Raw genomic sequence first — 14,468 nt, forward strand, 5'->3', positions numbered from 1 at the left:
ATAGAAATTCTTGATTAATTTTTTTTCAGACAGAGTTAATTCAGGAAGATTCTGCTGCTCTAAACACAGAATTAGTGGAGCCCTCGGTGACTGATACGTCCGTTCTTAGTTTCTTCGAACTTTTCCATATTTCTCCTATTAAGGTTTGTTATAATTATTATTTTGAAAATTTGACAGACTTATTGTAGAACTTTTAAATAGTCTGTGTACAAACGTGGGTTTTAATTTGTTGCATCAAATATTTGGTGGGAATTTTGTTTGATTAATTGAATTAAGACCATTCTCTGTAACATATGTACAACCATGATTCCCACAGAGAAGTCACCCGAGCGTGATCTCTAGTCTTGAATTAATAACCCCTTTATTCAAGGAAGAAGCTGACAAAAGCATTTCTTAATTAAGCGAAGAAGAGCTCTCCAACGTGTAACATTTTGGTTGCCCTTTGTAACTACTCTGTCTGAATAGAAGGCTATAATGGGTGCCCTAACCACAACGTGAAAACGCTGAAGTAGGTGTTACACTGTGGATGTGGTGTTTTTCACCCTTCCAAAATTTGCTTGTAACTAAAGGAGTGGAAAATTGGATACCTTTCACTTGCCTGATTTTGTACTTTATGAACCCATTTCCTTATCTCCTTTTGTTGTTCTTTTTAGCTTTTATAGGGAAAGGTGACTGCTTAGTGAATTCACAAATGCTGTCAACCATAAAGCTCTAAACTTGTGTAATGGGCCAGATTTACAATTAAGTAACCCTTTAAAATATTGATGATCCTTTACATTCTCAAAAACTTCACGGCACATTATTTTCAATTGCATTCACTAATCCTTTCAGCTAAATGAATGGATTTATAAAATGCAATTATTATTTCAGATTGATACGTTAGTTTAGTATCAGACATACCCATAGTGTTAAGTTTAAAAGTGATACCATTTTATGTGGTATACACAGTTTCTTTTTCATTATTAAGTGAAAATCAGTTATTTGAGATTGAAGAATACCTTCAACAAATATTTACTGAATGCCTGCTATCAACGTTGCTGTGGTAGGTATAAAATGACTTCATGGAGTTCATAATCAAAGAGGTGTTAAAGACAAATAATTTACCTATATGTAATTTTAGGCACACTAGGAATTGTGCCTTGAATTTAAATAGTTAAGATCATGAACCACAGTCATTTTCTTATTCCATGATGACTTCACCCTAGGAAAAGGCTAGATCTCTTCACTAAGGCTTCCTTTCCTGGATCCCAGCACTCTGACTCTACGGATGAACGAAAGTTTTACATCAAAGAAAAACCCAGCAACCAGGCTTTCCTGGCCTTTCCCACGTCCCCTCTGTTGAGCTCTCTGTAGGTTAGGGAAAATGCCTAGAGAATGGCAGCATGGGGAGGACAGTCACCTGCTTTACTTACACGTTTGGGTTACCTGCCCACTGTGTGCTCTGGCGCTGTTGCATTAATGATGATGCAGCACAAAGTGGAAGCAGTGAAGTGGGAATGTGCAAAACCTGTTTAAGGGCTGAGTTGAAGGGTCTGTGGAAGTCGAAAACTTTCCAACTCTTTTAAGAACTGGCTAACTATTGCCGTAACTGTCATGTTATTGTTACTTGTTATTAATGTATAATTATAATTGTTATTGTTAGTTGTTACCATAAGTTATTTATCTTATTGGGTGAAGATAAATGATTATCCATTATTTGGAGCAGTAGACTATGGGGAGCCAGTTGATATGTTTTTTTCTTAAAGTGATTATGCTATTTTTACGAAGTGTTTTGGGCTCCTCCATATAAATACTTTATACACGTTGAATAAGATTATGGTTTGAGCTTTGGAACTGACTAATTTGTATTTCATCAAAAAGTAAATAGGAGAATCAGATCTAAGTGAGCTATTCAGTGTAACGTATAGTGTAAAAAATGATAGCTTTCTTTAGGGCTCAAATTCAAAAATACAGCGTTTGTATCTGGACTATCTGGTTTCTGTGTATGTGAATTTTTCGTTTTGTTTTTAGCTTTCATTTACTGAGCATCATTTTTCTTTCAGTTGCACTTGAGTTTGTCTTTGGGTTCTGGTGGTGGAGAGTCAGACAAAGAAAAACAGGAAATCATTCCAATTTATTCTGTCAATCTGCTGTTGAAAAGTATCGGTGCTACTCTGACTGACGTGGACGACCTCATATTCAAGTAAGAGCGATGCCGCAGGGCGTGGGAGGTTCCATGCCAGGGCGGTGTTTCTGGGTATTCGCTCTCTCCATTTGGGCCAGAATGTTAGCTTAGAAAAATGGTAATTCTTAACCACTGACACTTGAAAAGATGGGTCCCTTTCTAATTTGCTCTTTAGGTACACTTATTTTACTCATAAAGATAAGGTGAAGACTCTAATATTTTCTTCAGTTATCCATACCCAGGTAATACATGAATGTAGAGTAAACATTGAATTTTTCAGGTGTACATTATAAGTTGACCATGTTTTAAACAGAATTATATTTAGAAATATATAGCAATAGGGTGAGATTTCAGTATAATCATATGGCAAACTCCTTGCTCCATCTAATACAAGGATATTTGTATGTCAGACACATATAAATTCAGTGACTGTTTATTGAATTGAATATTCAGCAGTGGTGTAGAGATAAGTAGTTACCTTGGAGAAAAAACAATTCATTTATATCATTTTCACCTCACCTGTGACACATCAAATTTCAGAGGAATTGAAGCCTTCAACATAAAGTTCAAATAGACAAAGACCAAGGAAAAGAGAAGTTAATTGCTATCAAATCTCTGAATAAAGGAAGTCTTTCTAAGTTTGGAAGCAATGGAAAAAATCCAATGGAAAACACAAAATTGATTTGACTACATAAAGATTAGACACAACAAAATCAGTGAAAACAATTTAAAAACAAAGAACCAGAAACATATGACAAGTACAACAAAAGATTGATGGTCTTAATTTTTAACCTAAAAATTCCAGTGCCATAATTGCCAGTGGACAGTATGAGATTACTCACAAAAATAGATATTAGATATGTTTAGCTTTATTATTTATCAAAGGACATATGTAAATTAAATTATCACAGATTTCAAAATATGAGAACTCTAGTACTAGAGGAAGTAGAGCTAAGAAACAGGCTTTTTTTTTTTTTCTATTTGTGTTAGTAGAAAGGGGATCTTTGTCAAGAGCCTTAAATGTTTTTCTTGTCTTTCACCCAGTAATTTTGGGGGAAACTAAGACCAAAAATCAACCTTGAAATACAACCAAAATTATCTTCAGGATACACATGGCAACATTCGATTATTACGTCAAAATTTAGAAATGACTGACCGTGGAAGAATTGTTTGTCATGACACTTCCACATGATGGAATGCTACGCATCTGTTAAAAATGGCAACATAGAATTTTGAAGACGTAGAGGAATACTTATCCACAGTGTTGAGTACAAAAATGCATACAAAGTGTTTTAATATTTTTCAATTGCACAGAAAAGAAAGAATTCAAAGTGGAGAATAAGAAGAAGAAAAAAACTTAAAAATCTACTTTGTGGTGGGATTATGGTCAACTTTTGTAAACCTTTTTACTCTTTATGTATTTATGAAAGACTTGCATGAGAATGCAACTATTTTTATAATATTTTTGTTATCCTAATATTTAAGATCTCAAATGTAAATTATATGTGACAGATGTACAAACCTAATTGTGAATTAGCAATGATTATCATTGAAATTTTGTCTCTCTCTTTTTTTTTTTTTCCAAAAACTGATCTTAGTTCCTTTGATTCTTTCTCCTCCCAGACTTGCTTATTATGAAATTCGCTGTCAGTTTTACAACAGAGATCAGCTGATGTGGAGCGTTGTTAGACATTACAGTGAACAGGTAATTTCCTATCATAGTAACTCATGAGGAATATCCTTCATGAAATATCAAAGCAAAACATTTGAATGTGATTGTACAGTGTGTGATGTTTACCTAATTTACTGCAGTTCTCAATCTTATTACTTAGTAGTTTTTCTTGAATGATTAAATTAATTAAACTAATTTCTTTAGTTCTTTCCCCCCTTTATAAACCTTTTTAAAAGTTTCCTTTAATGTTTCTTCCCTTTGCAAGTATACTTCCACCTCTTTGGGGAAAAAATAGTGATTTAGGAGTCATTACATTTTATTCCTTCAGTGACTACAGTTTGTAAGCATAGTCTAGTAGAATTGAGAAGAAGCCAGGTTCCTCCCTGTGCCTGTTACTTCATGGTTCGAGTTCTATGCACAGAGAAGTGGTTGTTTGGGGGCACCAGGGTACCATTGCTATACTGTGGAACTCCAGGGTGACAGTCCCCTTTCCTTCCTCTGCTGGAAGGTCCTTTCTCTTATGGTGTGTGTATAGACATCCCGTTTTTTACATATTCAGATAAGGATATATTTTCATTTGGTTTTTGTTTTGGTTATTAATTTAGACATCTAGCTTCATGGCAATAGTGATAATAACTTACAGGAATAAGTAACGATTTTTGAAATATGTAGTCATTTAATATGCATACTCAGCCATGCAAGGAAAATATAATAGACCTCCCATTTTACAGATAAGAAGATCGAGGCCTATAGACTCAGTGACTTGTCCGAGGTTACATGACTGCTACGTGGCAGACTTTGCCTCAAATCTAGTTCTGTCCAGTTTGAAAGGCCCATGTAGAGTACTAGCATAATGCCTGGCATATAGCAGAAGATCACTTAATGATCATAATGGTGGTTATTCTGCATAGGTTTCCTTTAACAACCTAATTTAGTCAGCATCACATTTTTTTCTTATTGCATCATGATGTTGTTTCTTGCAACAGTTGCAAAGGACTTCGTTTTGTTTTTCCTTGTAGTTCTTGAAACAGATGTATGTCCTTGTATTGGGCTTAGATGTGCTTGGAAACCCATTTGGATTGATTAGAGGTCTGTCTGAAGGATTTGAAGCTTTATTCTATGAACCCTTCCAGGTATTGATCTTTTATTTATTTTAAGTATAGTACAGAAACATGAACGTTCTATTTTTTCATGACAAAATATTTGTATTTTAATCGTATCTGGGAACTCAATAATGTTCAAATACCGAATATATTAATATTTTTATTTTTACTTAAAATTACTTGAGATGACATTAAAAAGATTGTTTTAGAGTTAACTGAGCACTTCTAGTGTTTGGGTGCTAACGCATGCCCGTGTTTTCTAGGATTTCATGCAGTGATAAGGAAGAGTGCTAGGGAGATTGATGCCATTTCCAGGCTATTTCATCACTGTGGACAGGCATTTTAATGGGGCATTAAAAGCTGACTTTGTTTCATAGTCAAGCTTTCCTCTAGCCAGTTCACCACCGCTTAAAGGATCCAGGGGCCCAGTGTAGTGAGGGTTTTAAAAGGACAAAGCGAAGAGAGTAAGTGGGAGGACAGGAGAGCCAAACCTGTGTGGGCTCTCAGGCCTGTTGTCAGTGTGGCTTGCTTCAGCAATCTGATGGCACAGGAGGCCACCTTCAGACATGGTTGAAGCCATGGTTTCCTCCTCTCTGACTTTGTCATCTTGAGGGTTTGCTGAGATCATGTGGGTTCTAAGTATCTTCATACACAGTAGGTGTCCCATCAGTTTTGGGATTTAGAGAGTGAAAACTGTGCCACCACAAAGTTTATGAATCCTTACAGATTCTGTATCTTCATGGAAACTCTGAAATACTAGATTGAAAGTCTTCAAATTTCTTTAAATTTTAAGTAGCAAACTTTAATTTTATTTACTTACTTATTTTGGCTAGGGTGCTGTTCAAGGCCCTGAAGAATTTGCTGAGGGATTAGTAATTGGAGTAAGAAGTCTCTTTGGACATACAGTAGGTATGTACACGTATTTGTGTGTGTATATATATATATATTTTTCATTACAGTTACTATAAAATGCATTGTTTATGAAAAACCAATGATTATGTTCAACAAACAAGGGATCATTTTTCTAACAATCCCTTTAAAAGATGTGTTCCCTTGTTCTTAAATGGAAAATAATTTGATACTGGCCTGCTGGGTTTTTTTTTTTAATGTCTTTGTAGTGTTGAATCATTGTGCTTTAAATAGTTTTATTCCTCTTCTTGCAAAGCAGAAAATGGGAAAAATAAATTTGTGCGTTTTTGTATATGAGACAGAATTGTAAGGACCTGTTAGTTCAAGCAACTGCACGTGTGTATTGTGGTAATGCTCTTTAAAGAAGCAATGTGACTGACTTCTCTGGGCCTTTTGATAGGTGGTGCAGCAGGAGTTGTATCTCGAATCACTGGTTCTGTTGGAAAAGGTTTGGCAGCAATTACAATGGATAAAGAATATCAGCAAAAAAGAAGAGAAGAGATGGGTCGACAACCTAAAGATTTTGGTGACAGCCTGGCCAGAGGGGGAAAGGGCTTCCTGCGTGTAAGTGTCCCACTGAATCTTCAAGAAATGCCAGCTTTCATATACACTTTGAAATATGTACTGGCTGTTTGAAACTTGGAATACTGCCTGTGAGTCAAGGCCTGTCAGAGTAGCTGTAGTGGTACATTGTGGACTTTGTTTCCTTTTTTGTTCTCCTCCCCCTTTGTCACCATCAGATCTGTCCCCCAAATCCCAGACTTAGTTTGGCCCTCGGGCTGGAATGAGAACTCTGTAACAATGGCAGGTTAGCATCACTGTGGAAGGGGAGGAAGTAAAGCAGAGAAGTGTGGTAAATGGTGGTAACTAGAAGGGGAAGGGGGTCTTCAGGTCCCTTCTATAGAAGGGAGGTGTACAATCATATGTTATAAGCCAGAAACTGCCCTTCATTACTGTTCAGGACTTTAAAAATTATATAGGTATTATATGAGTACTGTTTAATTATACAGTAATATATGATTATTCTCCTTATAAATAATCATAAGAACTTACAAGTTTTTTTTTTAATAAGTGATGGAAACATAGGTAAGGCTGTAAAGTACTCTCTGATTAACCCTCACCTCTTCTGAGCGGTATTTAATCTTTTCAGTGTAGTATATATCCTGCAATTCTTTTTCTATGTTTTTATATATGCAGGTGGTTTTAGTTATAACCGTTACTTGACTGTTATTTAAAGAAGGTACAAACATGTTATTTTTAAAATTTTGGTCATTACTTCAGGAGACTGTCCCTGCTGTGTTGGTGTGAGTGATTTGGAATGTTGTATGTTATCTCCTCTGAAGTGCTTTATTTATCAGGTTATTTGCTATCCTTCAGAGACCCCTTCATTTTCAGTTTTCTGCTTTCACTAAATTGCAAAGTAATCTCATTAGAATTTATAATTAGATCTGTAATTTTCTAACTCATTTCGCTGATATGGGAACTGAGGCTTAAAGAGATTGGATCCTCTGCTGCTTGGTGTCAGGTGTAGAAAATTTTTCACCTGCTTTACTGTTCTTTCCATTATAAAAGTTTGCTTCTACAGGGTGCTTTCTTTAAAACTTGCTGTGATAAAATGTTTTTAAAATCATAGTGCTCTCTTACATGTGCACGTTGTTCTCTATCAAGTTAAGCCCTCATTAAAAAAAAAAAAAGTTGTTTTAAAAGAAAGTTATTTCTGGCATGTCTGTAGAGACCTCTAGTGGTTGGTTTAAAATTAAGCCGCTTCCACTGGGGCTTGACTTTATGATTGATTTCTCTCCCAGGGAGTTGTTGGTGGAGTGACTGGAATAATAACAAAACCTGTGGAAGGTAGGTTGAGAACATTTCCTTCCTGTGTAAAGTCTGAAGAGTTGATACCTGGTATACATAAGAGATGTAATTGCTACTAGGTATTTGAGAGAAATTCTGACTAATTTTATGTTCATAGTCTTAAATTGTTATTTAAGACTCCAAAGGTGGAGAGGTTAAGTAGCAGACTCTATTTCAGACTCTGAATGCTATTTTCAGCAGGGCCGTAGTTACACGAGATTCCTTGGGACTCTCAGTAGCAATTGTCTCATTTTAAAAATCTTATTAAAAACACATTATTTAGTGCAATCCCTATCAAAATACCAGTTAGCTTTTTTTTGCTGAAATTGGCAAGCTGATTCTAAAATTTTTATGGGAATTCAGGGTACCCCAAATAGCCAAAACAATCTTAGGAAAAAAGAACAAAGTTGAAGGGCTTACACTATCCAACTTAAAAACTTACTATCAAGTAGCTAAGCCAGGTGGTACTGCAGTACAGACAGACATGTATATCAATGGAATGGAACTGAGATTTCAGAAACACATTTTTACATTTATGGTCAATTGATCTTTGACAAGGGTGCTAAAATAATTCCATAAAGAAAGAATAGCCTTTTCAACAATGGCGCTGGGACAGCTAGACATAAACATAGAGCCTATATATGGCCCAGCAGTTCCATGCCTACGTATATCTCCTGGGGAACTGAAAACATATATTGGCTGAAAAATTTGTACCGAAGTGTTTATAGAAACATTATTCATAATAGCCAGAATGTAATAGCAACCCAAATGTCCATCACCTAATGCATGGATAAACAAAATGGGGTATAGCCATTCGACGGGATAGTATCCAGTTATAAAAAGAAGTCAAGTATTGCTATAAGTGCAAGATGGATGATCCTTGAAAACATGATTCGAAGTGAAAAAAGCCAGTCACAGAAGACCGCATATTATATGATCCCATTTGTAGAAAATGACCAGAATAGGCAAATTCATACAGATAGAAAGTAGATTAGTGGTTGCCTAGGTCTGCAAGGTGGGGAAGAAAGAGGTAAATTGCATAGGACTGAGAGGAGGGTTGAGGGGGAAATGGGGAATGAGTGCTGTTAGGCATGGGGCTTCTATTTGAGATGATTCAGATTTTTAAAATTAATTGTGGTAATGGTTGCACAACTCTGAATGTACTGAAAAACATTTGATTTGTATACTTTAGTGGGTGGATTATATGGTATGTGAATTATATTTCAATAAAGTTCTTATACTTAAAAAACAAAGTATACTGCTTGAAAAATCTTCTAATGGTTGGCAAAAAAAAGAAAAAAGAGAATTTTCTCTGGTCAGTTCTTAGACCTTCCAGTCACAGATACTGACTGAACTTCTGGATCAGTAGCTGTAAAGCTTGAGTGTGCCTTGGGGTTACCTTGGGGCCTTATTGAGACACAGACTGCTGGCTGGGAGTGGGGCCTAATAACTTGTTAGTTGTTTTTTTTTTTAAACAAATCCACACTTTTATTTATTTATTTTTCAATACTCTTAAGTCCTTCAGGGGTACAGCATCACACGGATTCTGTGTCCAGTGGCTTTGGCAGGAAGGTTGCTTCGGACTATGGCACAAACCACGCCACTGCTTCCATGAGCATGAGTTACCTTTCCCCAGATGACTCTGGTTTTACTCGGTTTTCCACCAGAGTTATTGAGCTGTTCTTTGCTTTGTGCACATAAGCACATCTCTTCCGTAGATGGAATTCAGTTTCATCTCAGGCATAAATACCTTCAGTTTTAGGAAGAGCTGTGTGCTCCCTCTGGTTCCAGAGACTCCACTTTTAGCCAGCAAATATGGCCTTGGACCACAGCCTCCTAGACATTTTGTTGTTTTAAAAATCCTATTTCCAGCAGGCCTCCACAGGCTCCAGGATGTCTGAAAGAATAACTTGCATTTTTAACACACTTTGAGAACCACTGTGTTATCACGTTGGGATTAAATTTAACTTCTTTAGAAAGCCAAATTCTAGAAGCTTCCTGGGTAAATCAGTTCAGAGATTGGCTGAGGCTTTTGTTGAGTTCAAATTTGCTTATTTTAAAATCTTTATATTTCCACTGTCTTTGGTTTCATGAAGGTGCCAAAAAGGAAGGAGCTGCTGGATTCTTCAAAGGAATTGGAAAAGGGCTTGTGGGTGCGGTGGCTCGTCCAACTGGTGGAATCATTGATATGGCCAGTAGCACCTTCCAAGGAATTCAGAGGTAGTAAAGTACATACGGTGCACAAGATATGTGTCTATGTGCTAATTGTTGCTTCAAATACATAACTAGGTTAAATACTTTGCTTGCTTTTAACGACCTTAAAGTCTAATTGAAACTTTTGACAAGTTCTCAAGGTAAAGCGCCTCCAGAAAGGAGTGATAAGCGACTTTTTTTTTTTTTTTTTTATAGCTCGGTTTCTCTTTGATTCATCAGATGTTTATTGGTTTTTGCTATGTGCTGGGCACTGTGCTAGACACCCCGGATCCAAAGCGTGGATCACCTACTCCCTGCCTTTATTGCTTTGACATTTTCTATTCTTTATGAAAAGGTGGGAAAACTTGGAGTCATACAGACTTGGTTTGAACACTTGTCACGTTATTTTTGGCAAGTTACTTAAAATTACTCTACCAAATACTGATATACTATGTTATGTAGTTCAGGGTTTAATCAATGTATATATTTGTATTATTTTGAAAGCTTCTCATGTGTTTTCTTATGTGTGCTTATTCTGCTGCCTTACACAGGGTGGCAGAATCAACCGAGGAAGTGTCCAGGCTCCGTTCTCCCCGCCTGATCCACGAAGACGGCATCATTCGTCCTTACAACAGGCAGGAATCCGAGGGCTATGATTTATTTGAGGTATAAATTCTATTCTTCACGGTCATGAGTGAAATTTACTTTTAAAGATTTCTAGGATCAGGATTTCATGCGTAGTTCCTAAGGTTCCTGATTCATGAACTTTTTTAAAGATTAGGGAACGTGGTTTGTAGAGTACAATTTTGTAGTTGTTTGTTTTATTATATTAGCATAATGTGTTAAATGGGAAAAGCTGGTCTTTTTTTTTTTTTTTTTTTTCCGAAACAGGATCAAAGCTTTTAGTGCAGAAAGGGTAATGTTAGAAGAAGTCATAAGCTTTACTACCATTTGTATGGTAGCTCATTTAGTTCACATTATTAACTTTGGTCCCCTGCTTTGTAGACAATTGCTGGAATTTCACTGCTTCTTTTTCTCCCAGCCAAATTAATTTATCTGGATTACATTGTAAACCTAGATTTATTTAGGTAAACAGAAGCTGGAGGAGAGAAAAAAAGATTATGTACAATTATAGTCTCTTTAAACCTTAAAAATTGCCTTAAGAATATTTTTGGCTTTTATTTTAGTTTTAATTTTACTGTATTTAAATAATACACACATGTATAAATTGCTACTCTCCCATGACTAGCTTTCCTCTAAAATAAAATTATTAATACTTTCCTACTTGGACTTTAAAATAAAATGACTCCTCATTGTTCTTAGCCTTCGGTTTTTATAGTATGTGATTACATTTTTATCTTTCCGCATGCTTCTAACCTGATTTTCTTTCTTTTTCTGCCTGCACAGCAAGAACTGGAAATACAAGAGTAAATGTTTCCTATACTGCTACTTGATTTCATCCTTAAAAATCAGAACAAACTGTGGTATTAATTGACTGTCCAGGTTTATTTAGAATGAGAGTCCATTTTAATGAAGTTTTCTTTACATCTCTCACGCCTGTCTGAACTTTTTTTGGTAGTGGCTTCACTACAGATAAAAAAATGGTAGTATTCCTGGTGATACTGTGCAGGAATAAAAGATAAATAAAAAAAAAAAGAAAGGATGCAGGAAATGAGCTCTTTCCCATTTAATTGGTGGGACACTTTATGTCCTCACAAGTGGACACTTACTATCATTTTGAAAATTTCATCTTTTCTTATGGTATTCACGTGCATTTCCAGTAAAGTTGGAAAAAAAGAACAATGCTGAAGTCCAGTCTATTGTGTGTTCTTTATGTATGTGAGTCCAGATGATAGGATTATATACCTGTGTTTCACAAAATCACCCTCAGTTTACTCAAGTTACAGGACGGTGGGACAAATGTTCTAATATTGCTCTGGGTCTGTCCCTGGACCTCAAATAAGGGTTGGCACATGAATTTTGAGAACATGGTCTTAATCTTGTTTTCTTTTTCAACTTGCTACTCCTTCTAGGTAAATGACAATCATTTCTCTTTTTTAAAAATTATTTTGTTGGGGGGGAGGTAATTCGTTTCATTTATTTATTTTTATTTCTTAATGGAGGTACTGGGGGTTGAACCCAGGACCTCATGCACGCTAAGTATGCACTCTACCTCTTGAGCTATACCCTCCCCCCCATTTTCTAATTATTTTCTAATTATTAGTAATTTCTAAATATATTCTTAGCCTTTAGCATTTCTACTTTATAAAAATTAACTCTCCTTGTTGGTTATGCTTATTTCATAATTATTAGTTTCAATTAATGTAAATAGAAGTTGAATATGTAATTAAGCAGGTTACTTATGTGCCATTTGAATTTATAGATGTCTTTATTTTTAAAAACCAATCCTTTCGCTTTTAAGTCTGTAGAGTGGATTCATTATCTTAATGAAAGCAAAAAAATTGTAAATTATTATTTTGAAATTAGTAGCCCCATAGTTAATTTTCAAAATAAGTTATATTTTGATTTCTCTTTTTTTTTTTTACTAAAGATAGAAATGTTTTGACTCAGCAGTGTCTTGTCTAGCAGCTTTCATGCTTCCTCCCAAAATTGAAACCAAAGTGTAAACTTATAGAATGAAGCTGTTAATATTCAGCTATTTAGTTGGATTATATATTGTTTAAACTATAGTTTCCAAAAGAATAAATTGAATGCTTCATATTTAAAACAAGCACTTTAAAAAAGAAAGAATGACATCCAAAGACCAGCCTAAAACTATAGCTGACAAACTTTTCTTGTGCCTAGATAATTGAGGGTTGGCAAAAATGTCACGGCACGTACAGTTTCTGTGAGAATCAAGCTCAGTAACTAATTCCAGATGCTGTCTTTAAATCATCACTAATAATTATTCTTCCTTCTTAGGTAAAAGTAATGATTTCTGATTTTCCTGGGTACATTGCAGTTTTAGTGAGACTTGACTTTTGGAAACTCTTATAACTTGTTAAAGTTTTTTTCTTTACTTATTGTTTACTTTTTGTTTGTTTAGCTCTTTATGTTATTAATCTTTTCCTTGTGATTTCTCTTTTTTACAACTGCATGTCAGTAAGCACAAAACTTCAAGACACTTTATTATTTTAGCTAAATATAATCATCTTGTCTGATTTATTAGTTTTTGTTAAGATTTCAGAACTGAAAGAAATAGAATGATTGTACATTAACAAGAAGACTTGGCAATTCTTTCCCATGGGTAGCAAGGGTAGGCCTGGGTAATTAAGACATTTAGGCTGTTTCATCCCTTGTGCATCTTGCTGTAATCGGTTAGTTGGGTACAAAGTATTTGATTATCTAGACTGTGCTGGATACACAAAAGAAATGAGGCTTCTGCCCTTAAGGGACAAAATATAACAAAAGTGTGTAAGTATTAAAGAGCATTAGAGGGTAAAATTATGTCCTCCTAGTGCTTATTGTAATGTAGATACATTCTAAATAATTTATTTGGGAATCTTTTGATTTATCTTATTTTCTTTTTCTCTTGAGTATTACTTTATATTCTTTAATTTAATACTTTACTTTGAAAGTTACTAAATCATATACCATGTTTTCATAGGATATATTCTGCTTATCCTCTGTTCTCCTAGGATAATTACCATTTATGCACACATATATATGATATTTATATATATGTATATATCCAGTTTTTATTTAATATTCATCTTGGTTCACATAGTTATGATTACATGATATTTAAAATGGTGTTCCTTGCTTTTTCATTTTAATTATATTTTTCCATGTCCTTAGAAATGCTTCATTCTTTTTTTTTTTTTTTTTAGAAGAAATGCTTCATTCTTAATTTTTGCCTTACCATCTGTTGAGGGAACCTTACGTTGTATATTTGACCATTCTCAGTTCTTGACATTAAAGTTGTTTCTGTTATTTTACTAACAGTAATAATGCTGTGATAAACGTCGTTATACGTATTGCTTTTCAAACCTTGTATTATTTCTTTAGCATTTACTTGAAAAAATTGAGTGCTTTTGCTAAATATTGTAAATTCTTCAAGTTGCATTTTGGAAAGAGAGTGAATATTTTATCAACTAATCTGCCACAGTGACCAAATATCTTAATCTGGATCTCAGAATGTAGTGAATTTTAGAAGTACTGAAAACATGGTTTCTATAATGTATTATGGTGATAAATTATACTTTAAAAGTCTCAAATTATTTAAAGCACAAATCCTGATAACTAATGAAAATGTGTACAAGATGGAAAGTGGGTAGTTCCTTGTATATTGCTTCTCAAAACTAAATATTTTAACCTATTAAAATTTCAAAGCTGAAAATAAACGTGCTAAATTATTATATTCATTTCCCGTATTCTCTTTAAAGGGATTAAGATATAAATGTTAAAAGATACTAGCTATTCACATGTCAAAATGTGGAGCAAGTGACTGTTAAACTCCACTCCTCTCTGAGGTTCATTCTGAAGATGAGACCCCGTCCTTTGGGGATGCATCTTCCTTGTTCATGGCTTTTCCTAATTGTCAAGGAATGACTGGGAATCAAGGATCTTTAAAAAA

The 14,468-nt window shown here is 34.8% G+C and overlaps 1 protein-coding gene and 1 pseudogene across 6 annotated transcripts in view; one reads left to right on the forward strand and one right to left on the reverse strand.

The window, feature by feature from the left end:
• The window catches only part of VPS13C (vacuolar protein sorting 13 homolog C), a 157,412-nt gene that overhangs the window by 132,253 nt on the left and 10,691 nt on the right, over window positions 1–14,468 (forward strand). For 3 of the 6 annotated variants that reach the window (XM_032481043.1, XM_032481044.1, XM_032481048.1), the window contains 9 exons: window positions 30–143; window positions 2,043–2,182; window positions 3,788–3,869; window positions 4,856–4,969; window positions 5,773–5,848; window positions 6,249–6,412; window positions 7,654–7,699; window positions 9,796–9,919; window positions 10,444–10,558. In XM_032481043.1, coding sequence (XP_032336934.1) covers window positions 30–143; window positions 2,043–2,182; window positions 3,788–3,869; window positions 4,856–4,969; window positions 5,773–5,848; window positions 6,249–6,412; window positions 7,654–7,699; window positions 9,796–9,919; window positions 10,444–10,558 — 975 coding nt within the window. Of the gene's footprint in view, window positions 1–29; window positions 144–2,042; window positions 2,183–3,787; window positions 3,870–4,855; window positions 4,970–5,772; window positions 5,849–6,248; window positions 6,413–7,653; window positions 7,700–9,795; window positions 9,920–10,443; window positions 10,559–11,299; window positions 11,693–14,468 lie in introns of those variants that run through there. The other 3 variants (XM_032481045.1, XM_032481046.1, XM_032481049.1) reach the window with 2 other exon arrangements.
• Window positions 9,167–9,543, reverse strand: LOC106729513 (annotated as a pseudogene).

This window comes from Camelus ferus, chromosome 6 (assembly GCF_009834535.1).
Source record: "Camelus ferus isolate YT-003-E chromosome 6, BCGSAC_Cfer_1.0, whole genome shotgun sequence".
In the NCBI taxonomy this organism is placed as follows: Eukaryota; Metazoa; Chordata; class Mammalia; order Artiodactyla; family Camelidae; genus Camelus; species Camelus ferus.